The 21,758-nt window shown below is 41.8% G+C and overlaps 1 protein-coding gene across 1 annotated transcript in view; it reads left to right on the top strand.

The window, feature by feature from the left end:
• Positions 1 to 335: 335 nt before the first annotated feature.
• The window catches only part of LOC108797747 (zinc finger protein 429-like), a 72,006-nt gene continuing 50,583 nt past the window's right edge, over positions 336 to 21,758 (top strand). The window contains exon 1 of the mRNA XM_018569403.1: positions 336 to 393. Within this exon, the coding sequence (XP_018424905.1) occupies positions 336 to 393 (58 nt within the window). The remainder of the gene's footprint in view (positions 394 to 21,758) is intronic.

Raw genomic sequence — 21,758 nt, 5'->3', positions numbered from 1 at the left:
GCCGATGCCATTGTTACAGTGCCAACATTGATGATAACCAGCTACGATATCCTCCACAAGTTAACTGCTGTAGACAGTTAGAGGTGAATGAATGCAGCAAACTAGCAGAAAGCTGACTTTCTAATCTTTCCTATGAGTCATTGTCGGTGAGAAGGGTTAATATGTGTTGGACAGCAGTTCATAGTGGGGTTTTGAATCATTCAAGGACAGCCCCTCCACATGTGACATCATAGAGGGAGTAGTGGGGTACTCCCCAGCATGTGTCTGTGTGTCAGAGACAGAAAGAGAAAGCTGCAGAAAGTACGGCACAGATTGGATGTTTCCACACATATACCATGTCTGAAGATTTCAAAGAGAAGCGTAGAAAGCAGGTGCAGCCCAGGAGGACGCAAGGTAAGCCATACCACACCTGTGCACCGCACTCCTGACCACAGGGCCCGGGGCATTCTGTTCTTCGTGGAATAAATTCACAGCACTAGCCAAACAGCTGTTTTACACCATTACTTGTAACTGTGATGTGGTTAACGGGCCTTTTCGGCGCAGTGTGTGACACTTCGAATGAGAAAGCACAATTTGTCATTTTTATTTAAACTACTGATTTTTCTATAGCTATAAAATATCCATTTAATTTACTGCAACTTCCATAACTTTTTTAGGTATGATGAACTATGCTCTGAGAGAGTTTTGTATTCTTTCTCCTATTTCTAGACAACACAAACGCTCAACCTTTCATTGCTATCATTACAAAATAGGTGGCGATGTAATTATTAAAAAAAGAGTAGATGCTTACGCTGTCACTTTCTGTAGAATACAGATATTTAATCATAAGATGCAAAGAGTAATGATGTGGTGTAACCCACAGCAACTAGGAGAAAATCAACTTTTCTCCATTTACTCATGATGGCGGCTAAGGTTTGCTTTTACATCTTCGATCCTTGCAGCATTGAGATACACAATAGAAACGCAATCAAAATATAAAGTGATGTAGTCAATAAAAATAAAAAAAACAGCTTTAGGCAACTGGATTTAGCCTTAGGAAGGATAGTATCTGTTTGTACATTATTGGTATTTAAAGCAAATTCACCAATGTGATTGAAGATCATTGAGGGGAATTCATCAAAATTGGAGCAGACAGAATCCAGAGTAGTTGCCCGTGGCAACCAATTAGCTTATTTTTTTCATTTTCAAAGCTTAAATGAACAAACTGAAGATAGAAGCTGATTGGTTACAATGGGCAACTGCTCTGGATTTTGCCTGCTCCATTTTTATCAATTCCCCCCTTGGTGTTTTAGGGCTCATTCCCATGGATGCAAATACAGGAGTATGGGCATACAGCATCACATACTACAGCGCCAGGGAGTCCTGCTGCTGCCTCTATGTGTCTATAGGATTGTATGGAAACAATACACTGTTTGCGGGTAAACATAAATACCAGTGGAAGTCTTGCGTTCAGAAAAATAGAACTGGTACTTGCGTATACCTAAGTATAGAGTATCACGTTCATACTAAGCTATGGACACAAAAACGCAGCAGCTTGGGCTCTGGGCACCGCAACTACAGGTGTAATTTACACTGTATGTCCATACGTCTAACTTTTCCGTCCGTAGGAATGTACCCTTAGAACAGGGGAGGGCAAATCCAGCCCTCCAGCTGTGCTTTAACTACAAATCTCAACATGCCTCTGGGAGTCATGCCTGTAACTGTCAGTCTTGCAATGCCTCATGGAACCTGTAGTTCCACATATCTGGAGGGCCAGAGTTGCCCACCCCTGCCTTAGAGGATTCTGGCACAATATACAAACATTGTTTAAATACATGATGCCAAGTGTTTGGCAGTGGAAAATCAGTCAGATCTTTTTATTTTAATCTCCGACCCTTTTGCTGCTTTATTGCCGTGATACAGTATTCTGTGTACAATTTCCTCAAGGCAACATGGCTGCACGCAGACTGGATTTTGTATTACACGGTAACATTTGTCCAAACGTATAAAGAACTGACAGAAACAAGCTGTTTTATCCAATTAGCAAATTGTTGCATGTTCCAGAAACTCTATTGTTTGCAATATACTCCCTTTAAATGAAGGCCAGTTTGTTTTATTTGGTTTTTATTTTTGTATTATATTGTTATTTAGGTTTACCTGCTTAAACAGCATTCAATAAATTGTAATTATGGGATATACAGAATTAACACAAATATTTTGTATACTTCTACTGTATGTTTTTTTATATTATAGTAAATTTAATCTAAATATGTCTGGGGCAGTGTCATCCATGAAAGACAACATAAAGAACATTCATAGATCATTTTATTTCATTCCTATCTTATATTTTACTTTACTTCTTCATTTTCATAAAGCAATGCTGTCAAAAGTGAAGCTAGATCACAGTGGTGTAGGAAGTTATATGCAATGAAAGAAAAACCCTTTTACTTTTGTATTTATGCTGCTGATGCCACGTAATCAGCAATAAGAAAAATAATCGTTTTTGCTGAATTTCATTTACATTTCCAAACATTGCAACATAGGAGCTGATCTTTTAAAACTAGATACATTCATCAAGAAAAAAAGTATTAGTTGTTGCCAATAGCAATCCGGTTTCACATTTAATTTTATTAAATAAATAAATACAAAGTCTAAATGGTTACTCTGGGCAATTCCACTTTTGTCTTCATTTTTTTCTACAGTTTTATTGAGAGCTCTAAACTTTTTTTGGCTAGAGCTAATTATGACAGTCTTCGGACAACAGATACTCACTATCTGGGGAACTATCGTTGCCCCCTTTCCAAGGAACTGCACAACAAACAATGTGATGACAGCAAGAAAACATTTCTGCAATGATCTCTACCAGGCAAAATGAACTGGACGAATTGGCAAAAATTTACAATGACAGCCGCAGTTCAGTGATCATGTAACTGCAGAGCCAAGATTCCAAAATGCAACACCGCAGGGATAAACAAACTTGGGAGTTCTTATTTCTCTGAAATTTCAGTGTAAATCCAGTGCTGGGGTTAAATAAATTTACTATGTCACTTATCACAACAAAACCCCAAAGAATGGTCCCAGCAATAAAAGACACAGAAGGGAATTTTTTTCAAAACTGGAGCAGGCTAAATCTGGAGCAGTTGCCCATTTCTATCAATTAGTCTCTCTCATTCATTTTCAAATCTGAACTGACCAAACTGAAAAGAGAAGCTGATTGGTTGCCATGCACAGCTGCTCCATATTTTGTCTGCTTCAGTTATGATAAATTCCCCCCACTGAGTACTTACCTCTCCAGGGGGCGGTGAGTCCAAACTCTTGCATGCTCAACGGTTACATCCTCCGGCAAACTCTTGAATATTGAACATTTCCAGGATGGTCGAATGCTTGCGTCCATTGCACAGTGTCCTTTATTGCAGGCCCATTCATAAAGTGACAGTCTCTTTATGCGGCAAAGAGGTACGGTATGCAGTAACCCACAGAGGACAGTCAGAAACCAGCTTATACAAGCTTTTAAAAGATACATACTGGGTCACTGCTCATGGCTGATCTTTGTGGTATGTTATTAAACAAACACAAATGTGTTTTCAAACATGTGCATCTGTGCCCAGACCGTGGACATGAAACTAATGAATGACATATTATTAACAAACAATAAAAGAGCTTCACTCACCAGTCTAGATGCTTTTAATGTAAAGTTATTTAATGATTGTTTCAAATGGCCATATACTGTATACAGTGACATACCTCGTTAGACACCAGTCTGTACAGACAGCATTACCACTTGCTGAATTGACGCAATTCACTGGCAGCTTAACTCTTCAATAGGACAATGCTATTTTTCTTTACATAGGTGTACTACAAAGGATATTACACACATACACACAGAGGGGAAATGGATTGCACATATACACACAGTAGGGACATCAAATACACAAATACCCACACAGGGGACATCAATCACAAATACACACAGAGGGGAAATTGATTGCACATATACACTTACACAGTGGGGACATCAGTTACGCATATACACACAGAGGCGACATCGATCACATACATACACACAGCGGGGACATCGATCATACATACACACAGAGGGGACATTGATGACACACATACATACAGAGGGAATATCGATCAAACATACACACATATGTGTGCACAGAGGGGACATCGATCAAACATACACACAGAGGAAACATCGAGCAGACACATACACAGAGGAGACAGAGATTACACATGTAGATACAGAGGAGACATTGATCACTCACATACACAGAGGTGGGATATCGATCACACACATGCAAGCTGGCAGGACATTGATCACACATATACACACAGAGGGGGTCATCAATCACCCACATACACATAGGGAACAGCGATAGCACACATACACACAGCGAGGGCATCAATCACACACATTCACACAGAGGGCACACCAATCACATACATAGGGTACATACAGAGGGGACATCGATCACCTGCATACACACAGAGGGGACATCAATCACACATATGTACACAGAGGGGGCACCGATCACTAACATACACACAGAGTGGACATCAATCACACACATACAGAGGAGATACCGATCACAAACATACACACAGAGGAATAGGTATCTCCATAGAGGTACAGGAACCCCTATCTTAGACGGTGACCCCCTTGACTGTGCGCTCCCTGACCTGATAACACAGCACACTGCATTTCCTCTAAAAACCCCCCCACCCCAGCGTCGATAGATAGATAGATAGATAGATAGATAGATAGATAGATAGATAGATAGATAGATAGATAGATTCAATGGTATGATGTAATAAAATTGAGTTTGAATATTCACTATTAGTAAATCCTGCTTGGGGTGTTTAGAAGATGACTAAAGCGTAATAAGAAATGAAAACCTTGCTGTTGCGGGGGTCACTTTTTCACTATCTGCCACCCATGTTCAAGTCATTTGTGCTGTGTCTCCAGGATGTGAATGGTGGTTTTCGGGCTGCAAGTTGCAAAGCAAAGAACAAAAATTCTGTCCTTGTAAAAGTACATATTTTAATGCCTACACATTGTACGCATGAATTTATATACGTACAAGAACACTAAACAGCGAGAAGGAGTATGTGAGGGGTTAATATTAGAAGTTGTATAAAAGTTTCCAATATGTGGTCATTGTAATGTCAGATTTACAGCACACACCTTACAACATCTCTGCATGTACTGAGCTTTCACTCCCCCTCAGAGAAAAGGTCCCCAGGGTCCTGTGACTCACATGACCCATTGCAGCCTACTGGGCCTCCCCTTCAATCATTTGTTCCATGGGATTCCCCAGCAGTCTGTGTATAACTGTGATCAATGTTGACTAGTTACTAGCAGTCGAGTGCTACATATGATAGACATGAATATAAAACTACTTTTCTAAGGTAAGGAGAAATTTCAGTTCCAGTAATGGGTTTCAGGTTCATTGTAGTGTGGCCAGGCTTGGCCACGCTGCAATGAACCTAAACAAAAATGGCATCCTCTAGCTGTGGTCATAATGACTAGCTGACTAGTGTGCTGTGAAATTTTTGTGTTTGTTTTGGAATAACACTCTGGCTAAAAGAGCCGCAGTGTCGCAGAGTGATTGTGGGCTGTATAGCTCAAATCAGACCTGATTTAACAGAAGTATAACAGCGGCGTATGTTCAGTCTACCTGGGCTATAACTGAAGTGTTTACCTTAAAGCAGGTGTGGGCAACTCGGGCCCTCCAGCTGTACTTTAACTACAAATCCCAACATGCCTCTGCTTCTGGGAGTCCTGTCTGTAACTGTCAGCGATGCAGTGCCTCATGGGACTTGTAGTTCCACAACAGCTGGCGGTCCAGAGTTGCCTACCCTTGTTTAAAGGGACACTGACAGTTTGCTAATTTTAAAAGTGACATTGAAGGGAGCAGGATGGATCCTGTCTGCATCCGAGCACGGACACCCACACCTGCACAGATGTGCAGCTCGGGCGAGCATACGACAGTGTATGGCCGTGTCCTCCCATTGGGAAGAACAGGCTGCTCCAAGCAGCACCTGTCCTTCCCGCGAATGGCCCGCTATGGCCATGCCCGCCGCACGGATCTGTATGGCCAGACCGTACGCTGTGTGAATAAGGCCTTAAGGTACTTGAATGCATTTTTAAGATTTAAGTCCTGAGTTTAGTGTTACTTAAAGTTTGCTTCACACCTTCGATCCTTGCAGTATGGAATTACACAATAGAAACACAATAAAAATAAAGTGATGTAGTCGATCAAAAAATAGCTTTAGGCAACTAGATTGAGCCGTAGGGAGGATAGTACTTGAATGCATGAAGTCACTGCTGATTTCTCTCCTTATGCATGGTGAGTGGTCTACCCCTCCTGTAGTTTCCTGCAGGCAGCCTGTAGTAGGTGGACATGTTGGGCCGCTTCCACAGGTCTGCACATGCTATGTACTGGAAAGTGATGATGTCACTGCTGCATTTGCAAGCTAATAACTGGGTTTGCAAAGGCATTTGGTGAACACAAAGTGTATTTATGTCGTTTGTGGCTATTGAGGACTATATTTTAATTAAAGGGTTTTCTTTTGCCTGGAATTTAACATTAAGGCTTGCATCTGTGCCAGAGACCCAAATCTTAGATATGCCCAAGTTGTGACACCTGGAAGAGAAACATTTTCTCACGGAAAGGTTTACTCTGCTGAGTAAACCTTTCCCTGCTGTTTTTTTTTTCTTGACATCGGGGCCGCCGCCAGCCGTCAGTCAGAAAAAAAAAAAGCTGGCATAGGAATGAATAGCGAGATTGCTATTGGCTATTTCAATGTGTTTTCAATCAGCAGAGGTGGGCCTGAATTTCCCCATCAGGTCCTCCTCTGCTGACTGACAGCAGCAGAGGGGGGGGGGGGGCAATAGCCAGCTTGCTATTGCAAATTGAAATAGCCAATAGCAATCTAGCTATTCATTCTTATGCAGGTTTTTTTCTTTTTCTTTTATTATTCTGACTGCAGCAGCTGTCAGAATGCTTTAAAAAACCGCAGACAGCAAGGGAAGCAATAGCTTCTTTGCTATCTGCCATCACTTCAGGGGGGGTGCTCTCTTACTTGTTGTTGCACCCCCCCTCCACGGGGGGAGGGGGAGGTTGGGATATAGTACATGTTATTGGAATAATTTACCTTATCTTACCACTTCAGCTATTCTACCCCACTCCCGCCTTGCTCTTCAGTGCAGTCCGCTAACAAACCAAAAAAAGAAGACCCACACCTGTGCTGTACTTAATAGTCTACAGCAAAAACTCCTTGGTTGGGGCCCAGGCCTCCAGGTCGCCCGGGCCCCTTACATGATTACTGGCTGTATTCCCCTGATGGCGGCCCTGATCATGTGCAAGTTAAATGAAACAAAAAAACAACAGTATTTTGCTTGCACATAATTGGATGATAGACATTAGCTTCTCCTCATCAGTAAGCTAAGTAAACATGCTTTACTCCTTTAATAATTCTACCTGCACAATATTTGCTGTACCTTTTGTGATATAATGTAAAGTGGAACTCTGAAACTTTGGAGAAAAAAAAAACAATCCTTTAATGATCAACTATTGTTAATGGTTAAAATACTTTGAAAGTGTATATAAAATCAAAACTTTTATCCAGTTTTGAATAAAACAGTGAATGGGTAACCCTTTAAAGCAGAACCGTGGGCACAAATTTTAGTAGCCCTTGCAGTGGGGCTAGCCCTACACAGGGTTAACTGCTTGTTTTTGTCTAGCCGTCCAGCTGTCACAGCTCTCCCTCCAGCCTTTCTCCTCTTATGCTGCGCGGTGATGGTATGTCTCTCGCTGTCCTCACGTCGTATACACTGTGTAAAGAACATGCTGCAGCAGAGGGGAAGCGGGGCTGGAACAAGCTGGTGCTGAGGATCGGGTGAGTATAACTTTTTTTTAACCTAGGCAAAAACGAGCAGTTAACCCTTGCAGTGTGGGGGTAGCCACACTGCAAGGGTTAATACCATTTGTGCCTGGAGTTCTTCTTCAAGGTCTTTTTTATGGCTCTGTTCCGTACCTTCACTTCCTATTAGAGAGACACAGACTGAAGTAAAAGGTGATTTCTCCAAAGCAAGGGCACATGCCCAGTTGTCACCAGAATCATTTTAATTGTTATTATCAAAATAGTTGTATACCCCTTACAATGAAAATGTTAAGGTGGACATTGGGGACACCTGTCAAAAGTGTTCTTTACTCTTACCTTGGGGAATATCTCTATGACTTCTTCTTGTGGCTTTGGGGAGTGAAAGTAAGACCCCCTGAGAATACATCTATACCAAAAAGAAATTTCTGAGTTGAAGTGAGACAGCTCCAAGTAGTGATACACACACATCTTGTCACATTGTAACGTTTCGGGGCCGCTCGGGGTCCCTTGCTTAGGCATGCCTGAGGAAGGGACCCCGAGTGGCCCCGAAACGTTGCAATGTGACAAGATGTGTGTGTATCAATAAAATTATCACTTTCTGAAGATTTGACCACGGTGTGCTGATTATATATCTGACTACTTGAATCTGAAGCGGCGCCATCCGCAGTCACTACAGCACCCACGGCAAGGGACATACCAGTAATGAGTTTGGTAGGATTCTCCTGTAACCTGAAGTGAGTCAGCTGACACAAATCAAGCAGACCTGCTCAATGGTCATTGTATGTTATATTATATATTATCGAAGAAATGTCAGTTCTGTGGTCATTTAAGAATACCTCTCATCAGACCAAGTCATCTATCCTTAGTCTGTTTCCTTCCAATGATAACATCTGTGTAATGGGTTGACAGTTGCTGAATCTTAGTCTGCTCATTCTGTGCTGGGAACTGAAATGTTGCATCAGATGATGAGATTTTTTTCCCCCCATATCTCAGAATAACTCCTGATCTTTGGCCTGGTCTACACCCTTTTCAGAACAGGACACTCAGCACACCAGAGAATTCTTCTCTCCCGCCTCTTCCACCCCCTAACAGATCAGGAGATGAGGAAAGAGGGTGTGAGAGGCTGGAACGACTGATGTGGGAAATAAGGATTCCCAGAAGTTCATAAAGTAAATAATTCTGAAAACCTAGGAGAATATTTGCCTGAATAATAATATACAAAATAATAATAATAAAAAAATACACTTTTATGTTAGCATCCCTACCCCTATCATTATAAAATTTTAGATGCTCATTTTAAAGTTGTTTGACTAATGGGACTAATAGGAAGTACTATAAAGCTGACCATACAGGTTATAACCTTTTGTGCAACCTTCTTTAGATTCACCAAAACTATGTAGGCAATGGCCTGCCTGATTAAATAGAGATGTAATTGATTGTTTAGGTAACCGCTTATTTTATATGATTTTGATAAATCAAAAAGAGATAGTACAGACTGTAATGCAAATTGTATACAGATACGTCTTTTCACGTGGCTTTACTTCAGCGTATTAAAAAAAAAACAAATAGGTCCTCAGGGCTGTGTCTGAGCTCTTTTTATTTATCTTATATCTATATTATTTTTGTAAAAACTGAGGTTGAGAAATAATTAGGGGTCTATTTATAAACAATTTGCAGAGCCATTCCCCTTGTGAATCTCTGTGAACCTATTTCCTATGCTCCTCAGCTCCATCTAGTGTCCCAAATGCGGTATTATATTACGGCCACTAGATGGCGGTGAGGAGCATTATTTTTGACCTGAAAAGAAAATATTAAAGGAGAATTATGAGGCGAGTGATTTTCACTCAGCCTCATAATCTGTGCCGACCTGTGAAACTGTCACAGGTCGGCTCAGTAGATCGGGAAGTGAGCGAACACATACTGTCGCTCGCTCACTTCTCGATCTATCCATGCAGAGAGCCGTGACTGTCACTCACGCCTCCCTGCAGGGATTACCCCCCTCCCCTGTCCGATCCTCCAGCGCTGACTGGCGCAACGGATGGGGGAGGGGACGGGTACAGCTGGCTCTGCCTCTAGATAGGCAGAGCCAGCTGTCACTCACGCAGCTGGGTGGATCGTTGCGGCTGAGCTTTGGGTGACGGGAGGACGCTAGTTTGCGTCCTCCCGTTACCCTTAGGAGAACTATGGGGAAAAGCCCTGACCCCATAGTTCTCCTTTCAGTACGCTAATTTTTGCCCTTTATTCGCACACAACAATCATTCAGAGAGATTGGCAGGGCTGTGCAAGATGTTTATAAATAGACACCTTAGTGGAATTAAAGTCTGCTAGAAGGGAGTAGGCTCTTGCCATAATATGCAGATCCTGGCATACTTATCTACATAAGTGCCCATCTCCAGCGCTGACAGGTCAAGGCTTTTATTTTTCAAACATTTATCATTATTGCCTAATAAATGTATTTTTAGTGTAGTGTAGTTTATATCGCCATTGCCACTCTTTTTCCCTGCCACCATCATCTTCTCTACCACTTCTTCTGGGTCCCCCAATGCTCTTCTTTGGCCACTGAGTCGTGACTGATTTTCTATTAAGTAGCGTTTCCATAGTGGGTTTTTTTCTAACGGTGTTTCCAGAAGTGTTAACATGTTTCGATATGTATATGTCCAAGATTGTAAACTTACAGGACAACCCTACCAGATACTGTATGTCTAAAGGTACTAGTCTCACGGCAACTTCCGAAGGATTAGGAGGGGGTGGACTGGGACTGCTTAAACAATGCACAAGGAGAGTAATAGGATTTTGTCTTTCATTTCTCTAACATTTATTATTATTACCTAAAAAAAATATTTTTAGTGTAGCACAAATGTAAAAGTATTATCCTTTCAATGGCATACAAAAAGTTGAAGGTGCGTGAGTTACAGAAAGGAAACATTGACTCATTTTCACCTACACCATTTTATACACACATTATCCACCAAATGCTAAAAAGTATTTCCTACTTTCAGTAGTGATATAAAAGATTATGCTTTGAAGATTAAATAAAAGCCTCTGTGACAAGGTGACATTTGTGTGAAGGGGTCCGCTTTTAACACAGCAAGAGTTACCTTGTTTTTCGCTGTGTGTACATTTCCTGTTGAGTTTAGGAAATAGTGAAGATATAGATAATACAGTGCAGTAGATCTGGGCCTTGTCGCACACAAACACACAACATCAACGTAGTATGAATGTGTGGGTTGCCAGGATCTCCCCAGGTTTCTCTGTGCGATCACAGGCTATGGTTTCATGTTTCTGTGATTTTGCTCAGTTAATGAGCACTTTGAAGACTGAAGTTACAGCTTGTGGGTGTTTGAGAAAGAGGATAGAGGTACCTGGATGAGGCAGGTACACGGTCTCATATCTGTACCTGTGGAACGCTATAAATCTCTCACACCTCCTATTTCTACAGCTCCTCCGCAAAGGTGAAAATCATGCACACACAGTAAAATATGTTTTAATGGCTAAATGTAATCAAACAGGAGGTGATACATTTTAAAATAATAGAATGCGGAAAAGTCTGCAACACCACTAAAACGTTGCCTATCTGATCTCTACACATTTCCGCACTTAATTATGTGCTAATGGCCTAATTATTAATGACTGTAGCTGTCTTGGAAACCGCCTTGTTAGGCAAAAAGAAGCAGACAGAACTATGGCAGTCTTTTCTATTGGAAACAAGTTGCAGTAACTTTCTGTCATTAATTTCTAAGTTCCATACAATTATAAAACTGCAGTTTAATGAAGCTGTGTATTTATTAAAGTAGTATTAAACTCTCAAACTTTTTTAATCAATGAATCCAGATAAATCAAATATAGATTGCCCACCAAAGTAGTATTTATTTACATTTGTGCCTGAATACTTACAGTCAGGCCCGGATTCCCCACAAGGCCACCGAGGCCCGTCCTCGTGGCTACAGGGCGCAGAGGGGGTGGCAGCGTGTGAGGAACACCACGACGCCGGAACATGAAGTTCTGGGCGGTAAGTTGCTTTCTTTGGGAAAGCAGGGCTAAATGTAGTGTAAGGAAGCCAGCGCTTGTTCGTTACCACCCGCCCCCTCCCTTTCTGCACTTACCTCTCTCCTCAATGGCTCCGTCTTCCGGGCTCCGCCACCGAGTCTGTCTCCTCACTGGCCGCCGATGCGATTAACAGAGCGGCAGGGTTAAAAGTAACCCTGCCGCTTTGTGTACACAGTGAGAGGGGAGAGCAGTGTGAGGGGAGAGCTATGCTCTTCCTCTCTCACTTGTCACAGGAGTTCCAGCACAGTGCTAGAACTCCTGTATTGGAGGTGACAGGGTCAATAAAGAGAACCTGTCACCTCCAAATGCTATCACACAGGTGCTCGTTAGCGCCTGTGTGATAGCAATAAAGTTAAGTGGAAAAAGAAATTGATTAAAAAAAAATAATTAAATAAATATAAATAAAAAAATAAGTGAAAAATAATAAATAATAATTAAATAAAAAAATAAAAAGGTGATTAAAACATATAAAATAATAAGAAAAAAATGATTAAAAAATAAAAAGAAAATAATTATAAAAAATAAACAATAATAAGATAACAAATTCTAAAAAATAAAAATGTAAATGATAAGATGAATAAAAATGTAAAAAGGTAAAATAAAAATATAAAAAAGTGATAAAAGTTTTTTTAAAAATAAAAAAACAATAAAAAAAATTAGAACTAACCCTACCGCCCCTGCCATCCGGTTGCCATTGTCCATTGATGTCGGGGAGGGTGGCGCATTGCGGAACCTGGCCTTGGGGCGGCAGGGAGAGTAAATCCGGCCCTGCTTACAGTCATCATGTTTTCAAACAGGTGCCTTCAACACTTTTAGCTCTGCTTCCCTGAACCTCCTGTACACTGCAAGATCACAAGGTACAAGGCAGTGTCCAACAACTATTCATCTACCATCTTGGAGAAAGCAGGAATGAGGAAAGAGGAATGGGGAACAGGGAGCAGGGGAGTGGCTTGCCTTGCTGCACATTTGTGTTCGTGGAGACACACACAGCTTACTAGCACAGACAAGGGTGGCTCCATAGGACCCTGCAAGAGTATACTGTATTACCTAAACTCATACTGTCAGGAGAGAAGAGAAATTACCTAATCCTTCTGCTGCGCCTTCCCTGTCCAACCTCAAGCTGGGAAGGGAGAAGTGACCAAGCTGTAGTAGAGAAGAGTCAAGTTACCAACCTGGCTGTGCCGTGAGTGCCAATCTCAGGATTGGCTGGACAAAATTACAAATTGTGCATTTAGCTGTTTTCCTGGAGTTTTCAACTATCAAAACAGCTGAGCTCTCAAGTGGCCCAAAGTTAAAAATATAAATTTGGCCAATTGGACAGCCATTTGTTGTTATGTGGAGATTTCATAAAAATAAATATAGTAATAAAGCCCACATCAGCTACACATATGCTGCTTTCCCTGTTCTAAATAACATTATTTTCAGTATGTGTCTTTTACAGTTTAGAAAAACAAAAACCTTTGGGAACTATTGACAACTGGGCTGGTCCAGACTGCAAAGAATGGACACAGTATGCGCTAGGGATGCCCGTAACCGATACTAGTATCGGGGCCGATACAGGGAATTCTCACGAGTACTTGTGAAAATGCCCCGATACTAAAGGCCGATACCATCCCTTTAAATTTGTAAACAAGAGCGGCTGTCTGAGGTCCCTTGCTTGTAGTGCTCTATTGCTGGTTGTCATTCTCCATTGGTGAATAATCATGGATTGAGTTACAGTTCTTCATAATTATAAAGAAACTGCCCTAAAATCATCAGTCAGTATTTTTGTAGAAAAAAATATCACATATCCCTCTTTAGAAAAAGTATCGGTAATTGCATTGGCAAGTACCTGAGGGAAAGTTGAGGAGATTGCCATTTTTATTGCTGCCTCTGTTCCTGTTTGGTGCATTCTCCTTCCTTCCTTTGTGGTGACAAGGACAGTGTGTGTGTGTGTGTGTGTGTGTGTGTGTGCGTGTGTGTAGGGGGTGGGAACCCAGGGGGGACCCAGACAGCAATAAAAACTTGACATTGGGTTTAACATTTATCAACTAACACTAAAGGAAAAGTTGTAGGAGGAACTTTGTTTCGCAATATATTTTTCGGAGCGTATGACTACTTCTTCAGGAGACATTTGGAAGCGATTATAATCTACAGGTTTTGGTTTGTCAGATTACACATTATTGAGATAGTCATAGGCCTGCTGGAATTATATCCAGTACTACCATGTTTTATGTATCATCTGTATGTAATTTTCTCTAGCAAACCACTAACTAAGGGTGGGTAGTTTTGCTTGTTTCCAATTACAATTTATCAACTGGGATCTCTTGTATTTTCTTTCAGACAGAGGTGTAGGATGAAGAAGGATCACACCTGTGTTATGGAGTAGGGAAAATTCTGTGAGTCAGTGGATGTAAAGAGACCTCTTCTTAGGGCACTTTTCTCTCTGCAAAACTCTTCAAAGATTGAGGTCTGCAAAATTGGTGAGGTTTAAGAAGGGAGTGAAGAAAAAGAAGTTGGTTTCATCTCTAAAAACCTAACTTAGTCAAGTGTGGGGAAATGGAGAGTTCTTCCACTAATTTCCAGGCCCCAATGGACAGAAACCCATGTGCTCACATAACCCAAAGTTGGTCCATTAAATCCTTTTGTGAGATGCTAGGTTCAACATCAAGGTGTCTCAAAAAATTAGGGTCATATGAAAAGGGAATCTCTGTGGCTTGGCTAATTTGAAGAATCTGGCAGTCTCATGGAGGGTAGGTCCGATCAGTGGATTAAAAAAAAAAGCATATACAGACCTGTATTTCCAACCTAGGGTGCTCTTTAGTAGGAAAGGAGAGGGGTCTTGTTCTATACCAACCCAAAATTTAGTCTCTTTGTGTCAACGCCAGTCTATGTTTCTTGACATGTGTGGGCGGCACAGTAGCGTAGTGGTTAGCGCTTACAGCACTGGGGGTCCCCGGTTCGAATCCCGGCCAGGTCACTATCTGCAAGGAGTTTGCATGTTCTCCCTGTGCCTGCGTGGGTTTCCTCCAGCGACTCCGGTTTCCTCCCACACTCCAAAGACATGCTGGTAGGTTAATTGGCTCCTCTCTAAGTTGGCCCTCTATGTATGCATGTGAGATAGGAACCTTAGATTGTAAGCTCCTTGAGGGTAGGGACTGATGTGAATGTGCAACTATGTAATGTGCTGCACAAATTGTCGGCGCTATATAAATACCTGTAATAAATAAATGTGTACTGCCATATGGTACAGGGCCAGGTCAGGCAATTCTACCCCACCCTTAGGTAGGAAAAGCAGCAGGTTACCTCTGCAATTCTTGCAAACTTCCCCTGGCAACTAAACTTAAAGCTGAAGTTTAATCTGCTGCCCCCACTACCACCACCAACAAAGTGCTAATTACATTTTAAATAAGACCTTTCCATTTTAAGTGCATACCTTATTAAGACCGATTGGGATGGAGCTGGCTTCCTGGACAATCAGGAAGTCGGGTGGGGTGTCATTACCCACTGCCCAGTTTCTTGATTGCCTGGGAAGCCGGCTTGATTCTTTTTGGCCAGCTCTATGCTGATTGGCCAGGAAGCCGGCTTCATAGCCATAGCCAATCAGCATCGAGCTGGCTTTCCAGCCAATGAGGAAGTACTTCTGGTAGTTATATAGATCCTCCTTTTGATAGATATCTGTTAGGGATGCACCGATACCAGCTTTCCGGTATCAAGTAGGATGTATCCAGCTTCAGGCAATCAGGAAGCCAGGTGGCGTGACATTACCCGCCACCCAGCTTCCTGAATGGCAGGGAAGCCGGCTTCCCAGCCTATCAGCATTGAGCCGGCTTCAGTGCAATCAAGAAGCCGGCTCCATGCCAGTTGGCCGGCTTGATGCTGATTGGCTGGGAAGCCAGCTTCCCAGTTAATTGCCGTCGAGCCGACCAAACCACATGGAGCCAGCTTCCCGGCCAATCAGGAAGCCAGGTGGTGAGTCAGTACCCGCTACCCAGCTTCCTGATTGGCCAGCTTCATGTTCCTTCGCGGCACTGTCGGTCAGAAGAAATTTCCTTCTGACCGGAAATTCCGATATCGGGGGAAGTTATCAGAGCATTTGGGCAAGTAAAAGTACTCGCCCAAATACTCGGTATCGGTGCATCACTAATATCTATATATTATACCAAAAAGAAGGACAACTGAGGAGGGAAAATGGACAGAGGGATTTGGTTCCAAATGAAGAGCATTTGAGAGGTATGGTTATGGGTCTGGTAACAGGGATCAATATTGACTAGCGCATGAGGTGATCATTTCAAATCTCAAATCTGGAGTCTTATGGAAAAGGGCAAGTTGGCCTTTGTTTTCTCCCTCTGCTGGCCCATCAGCTGCATTAATTATTGTAGATAGAAAATGTTGTCCAGTTCTCCTTTATTTTGTTCCCTAGCTCTTTATTCATCTTTCAACAGAACATTTACATGGAGCAATTTACAAATAGGATGATGAAGTAATTAATTTGTCTCTCAGTATGAAAATTACTGTATTACATAATAAATTCAAAATGCAGCCAAGTTGAACTATTATCTGTCATGTTTAGGCATAGAGCCCACCTTATGGCAGATTTTTACAAAGGACCTGGTAAATAAAAGATGTCAAAACTGCTGGTTTTCCACTGCTATTGGGCAATAGCGGCATGGGTTTAACTTTAACCAGTAAAAGCAATATCTGCATTTTCTGGACTATAGCATTATAATACTTGATGTTACACATTCCCATTCTGAATGTCATCCATATGTGATGTGTATATATAATGCTGAAATTCTAGAAGTTCCGCAAAATCAGCTCAAGTAAATTATAAGCTCAATAACTAGTGCTTGGAGTTTACCATCAAAAAGTGACACCCTGCTATGATATCAAAGGTTATTTCCTGTCCTGTAAAATGTTCTTTGCTGCCAATTACATGTATATTGCACATCATTTTATTTATAATATTCCTTTATGAGTCAGATGCAAATGCATATGCAAGAGATTTTTTTAAAATGTTATTTTCATTTCATAGTTTCGGAAATGTATAAACTTACATAAATAATTTTTTTTAACTATCAGTGGTTTAACATATGTGTAGATGTGAAAATTGGGTTATATAAAATAGGAATGTTATTAAAGTAAAATTAAAGCCAAAACTATTTTATTAGCTTTGGATACCGTAAGGGAGGGTTGTGTGCCCATGTGTGTCCCATTGGGGAGCTTTCCCTTTACTTCCTGTCCGACAGCCACAACAGAGAGTGAGTGGAAATCCCTCCAAAGTCAGGAAAAATCCATGGTGGTCAGCAGAGTCACCAGAACTAGTGTCCCCATTGGAAAATTCCCTACCTATTCCTGTACTGATGACAAGCCAGAATTTGTGATTTTATTTTCACTTTTACTTTCAGTGGAAATGCCACCAGGACAAATAGAGAGGGTGAATCTCCCTAACAGGGACACAGACAACAATGAAAAAAAATCTGACAGGTGTCCTAATCCCTCTCCACTCTATCCAAAAGTAAAAGAGGTTGTTCACTTTGCAGATAGGTGAAGTTGTGCTTACTTCAATCAACTAATTTCCCTGAGAATGATTGGGTATTCAAAGTGAACACAGTTTCACCTTATTTGCTAACATTCCCTTTGCAAAATGCACATTCACTTTGATATATTCATATATTCATAGTGAATATTTAGAGGGTTATTCACGACAGAGCCGAAGGAACCAGCCGTAGTTTCGGCTGATCCTTCGGCTCACTTGGGCCGCCGGAGCCCTTCGGTTCAATCAAACCATAGGGCTGCTGTACGGGCTGTTCACAATAGTCCATACAGCAGCCAAAGGCGGGCGAGCGGCTCAGCCGAGCCGAACGCATATGCATATCCATATGCTTATCGGACGAGTGTTCTCCATGCAAATGACAGCTGGGCGGAGCCAGCCATAATCTCATGGCTCGCTCTGCCCAGTTGTAATGACAGATCAGTGTCCTCAAATGACCTGGGGACGTTGATCTGTCATTAAACAACATCAACTGGCCGGAGCCCGCCATTGACGTCATGGCCAGCTCCGCCCAGTTGTTTTGTTTGCCCCGGACCTGCTAGCAGACTCTGGCAGGTGTCGGCCAAAAGCAAACAGTTGTGAGGCGCTAGCGGTGATGTCACTGCTAGCTCCGCCTAATTGTTTATATTTTGCTGGCATCTGTCAGATTCTTCATTTTGTGGCGGGAGTTAGTCGCCTGCGGTTGGATCGATAGGCAATGTTTAAAAAAAAAATTTGTCAAGTCACCGTCGTCATAGACAACGCTGAACGTCGTGATTTACCTTAGGATTACGTCGGTGGATCAATTTTTGGGGGAGGGGGGTTTATTAAAGGACTTGTCAAAAATCCTTTGTTTTGATTTTTTCTTCAATTACAGGATTTTTCTGTTTTTTTTAAAAACTTTTCATTTAACCCTTTAGTGAATGGGTAGGGGTACCTTTATTAAAGGGGTACCCTGATGGGAATAAGACCCCCGCCCGCACCCCCATGCCTCAGGGCTTGTGGGGAAGAGCCCCTTGTCCCCATCGGCATGGGAACAAGGTGCTTTTCCAGGGGCGACCCTTGAAAGCACCCTCCCAGTGCCGAGGGCATGTGGCCTGGTATGGCAGGGAGGGGGGGCACTCACTAGTCCCCCCCATTTACTGCCCTGCCAGGCCTGTGCTCGGATCAAGGGTCCAGTCTGGGAATTGTAGAGGGACCCTGCGTCTTTTTTTCACCATTTTTGTGGGTGGGGCTCCTTCTTAAAATTCCTACCAGACCTTAAGGGCCTGGTATGACTTTATGGGGGAACCCCACACACGTTTTTTGTTTCATTTTAACTGGGGAACCCCATGCTTTTTATTTATTTTTGTTAAATGGGGTCCCTACTAACTCTCCTACCAGATCTAAAGGGGCTCTGTTCACTTCGGCTGGGTTATTTAATCGGCTGCCTTCGGGAGTTTTGTGAATAACCCCCTTACTTTCCTTAGCCTCTATTGCTTTTGTAAATTAACCCAAATAACTTATTCAATGGATTTACATCAATCATTTTCTTCTTTCAACATGAATAGTGTTGTGGCAAATTCACAATAATTGAAGAAATTTAAATAGTTATTCTGCAAAATAATCTAAGTACTATTTTGTTACAAAATCTGCTCTAGAGGCGGTTCCTCTTCTTTCGGGCTCTATAAATTGCCCTTTGCATCTTGAGAAGATGGTGCCTCTTTTCTGACAACATCCTACATCCAGAGGTGCAATTATCACTAGAGGCTGCATGTCCCGTGCACTTCTGAATGTAGAAGCAGACCATGTTTACATAAGGTAAACATGAGTTAGGTATTAGGGAAGGAAATTACGGGCCTGTGTTAACAAGGCTTTGGGAATGCAAAACCTACTTGAAGAAGATCAAAAAGAGGACATCCACAGGTCAAATGCACCTGTTAATAAATTCCAAATTGTCTCAGAAAAGTCTCTGAAGTCAAACTGATGCCATTGACACAAGCCCAAAGCCCTTCGACTTCGGCCCTTAGACTGGCTATAGATGGGCGGAAGTTCAACTGAAAATGTCAGCTGAAGGAATTTCAGCCTGTCTCTGAGCTGAGGGTTCTGTTGTGTGTTGTGTGACTATCACACTTCCTATCGGGAGAAGGGAAAGATTGGCCATTTCCTACAGCAAAGGTTCTTGCTATTGCCTCTGGGTCATTGGTTGAAGTTTTCACTGGCCCAAGGAGCTGGGGCAAGGTCACATATGGCCCTCCTTAGGGAAGCTATGCTAACAAAATGAGAACTTCTGTGTGAACTTGTTTTATTTGTTCAATCACCTAAACAATCCAATGTCACCCTAAACAATTCAATAGGATGGAGGGTTGGTGATATAGACTGCAACGAGAGCTATCACAAGGTGTTCTGCAACACATCGAACATGCACCTCTGTGGAAGCACCTAATTGATACACTATTCAATTCAATGAAAGCTAAATAAAAGCACTGAACATGCATGGCATGCTGACCAGACATAATGCTACCGTAGGCACACTTGAATGATGATGCCACTTTCTTCCTGCTCCGCCCTTTCTGCCATGTGATTGTTTAGAATACGCTATTGGAAGCAGCATTGTTTGTTTTATATTCTGAATTACTTTTTAATAGTACAAACCACCAAACTCTCAAAATCCACGCAAACCTTTTCTCCATATAGTTTCTTTTTTTTTATTTTGCTTAATTTTGTCACAAGTGCTTAGAGGTACCCAAAACGATGATAATTAACGAAAAAGTGATTACACTATGGGCATGTTTCTCCCCCTATAACCCTGCAGCCATAGGCACTGGTTCATGAGTGCCATTATGGTAAATGCACCCATAGTGCTGACCGCAATAGCATATCCTCATTTTCCGTTTTGTGGTTATACTCATGTTACCTGAACATGGCCAAATAGGCCTTTCATCATTCATGTGCACCTAAGACACCATAACATTTAAAGTGGGAACTACCTAAGGACTGAAGACAGAATGGTGCAATTAGATACATTGTTATTGCAATAAAAGACTCTCAATACTTACCTCTCAAGCAGGCATGAGTCCACACTCTGCTGTTTCCAAGCAATTAAGCCTCTGGTAAAGTCTTTAGCATTCAGCACTTCTGGGAATGTTGCATGCCTGTGCCCCCTGCATGTGATATGGTTCCTCCTCCCAGCTCCTACATCACTACCGGACACAGTAGTAACATACAGGCCGGCAGGAGGAACCATTGAGTGCAGAAGGGAACCAGGCATCAGACATGCCCACAAGTGTATTAGACATGAAGGTTCTGCTGAAGACTTTACTTATTGAATACAGCAGAGTTCAAACTCATTGCCCTCCAGAGAGGTAGTAGAGGCAGAAGTATTTTGTGTCTTCTGTTGCAGAAACAATGCTTTAGATTTTATTAGAGTCACACTAATTTATTGTCATGTAGTTTTTTGTTTTTTTTTATATCTTTTTTTATTTTATTTTACAACAATTTTCATCTTATACAGCAACATTTTATAAAACATTGTATGCATCAGATTTCTACATCTTTTCATAACTAATACACAATAGGTTTCCTGTGTACATACAGTATCTTCATTACCCACCTTCTCCTAAAAAACCTTTCCCCTCATTCATACCATCTCCCCCGCCTTCCCTACCCAAATACATTTCCAATCATATCCAAAAAAAAGGGGGTGGGTGGCCACAGAAAGCAGGGCTTAGATGTTAATTCTTGGATCTTACATATTGAGGGATTACAGCCCTCACTGCTTCCAAAATGGGGCAAGCTATCCCCTTTTTCAGTCCTGTCACTGGGCCAGGGAGCAGTAAGAAAAGTGCCACTTCTGGGGTTTCTGACAGACATAACTCCGTCAGGTGACTACCAACCTCAAGAACTGTTCTCCAGTATGATCTTAATAACTGGTAGGACCACCATATATGCAACATTGTACTCTCTTCTACACCACACCTCCAGCACATCCTACATATTTGGGGATTTATTTTGTACATTACTGTTGGACATCTGTACCATCCTGTTAATATTTTATAGTTTCTCTCTTGTATTTTAACCGCCATACTCTATTTGAAGGTTAGATGGTAAACCTTATTCCAATCCTCTTCTGCTATGTGGTAGCAAAGTTCCTGTACCTGTTCCCATTCCCTAATATAGTTAGGGGTGGACGGGTACATCTGTTATATTAATATGTCATATAATTTAGAAACCATATGTCTACTCCCCGCTTTGTTCATGCAAAGATCCTCAATTGGTGTCAGGTCCCTGAAACAATTCCTCGGATACACAGATATTGGTAAAAGTATCTAAGTTGTAGGTACTCCAA

This window comes from Nanorana parkeri, unplaced genomic scaffold (genome assembly GCF_000935625.1).
Source record: "Nanorana parkeri isolate BGI_ZX_2015 unplaced genomic scaffold, ASM93562v1 scaffold35, whole genome shotgun sequence".
NCBI lineage: Eukaryota > Metazoa > Chordata > Amphibia > Anura > Dicroglossidae > Nanorana > Nanorana parkeri.
This window is presented reverse-complemented; position numbering and strand designations above follow the sequence as displayed.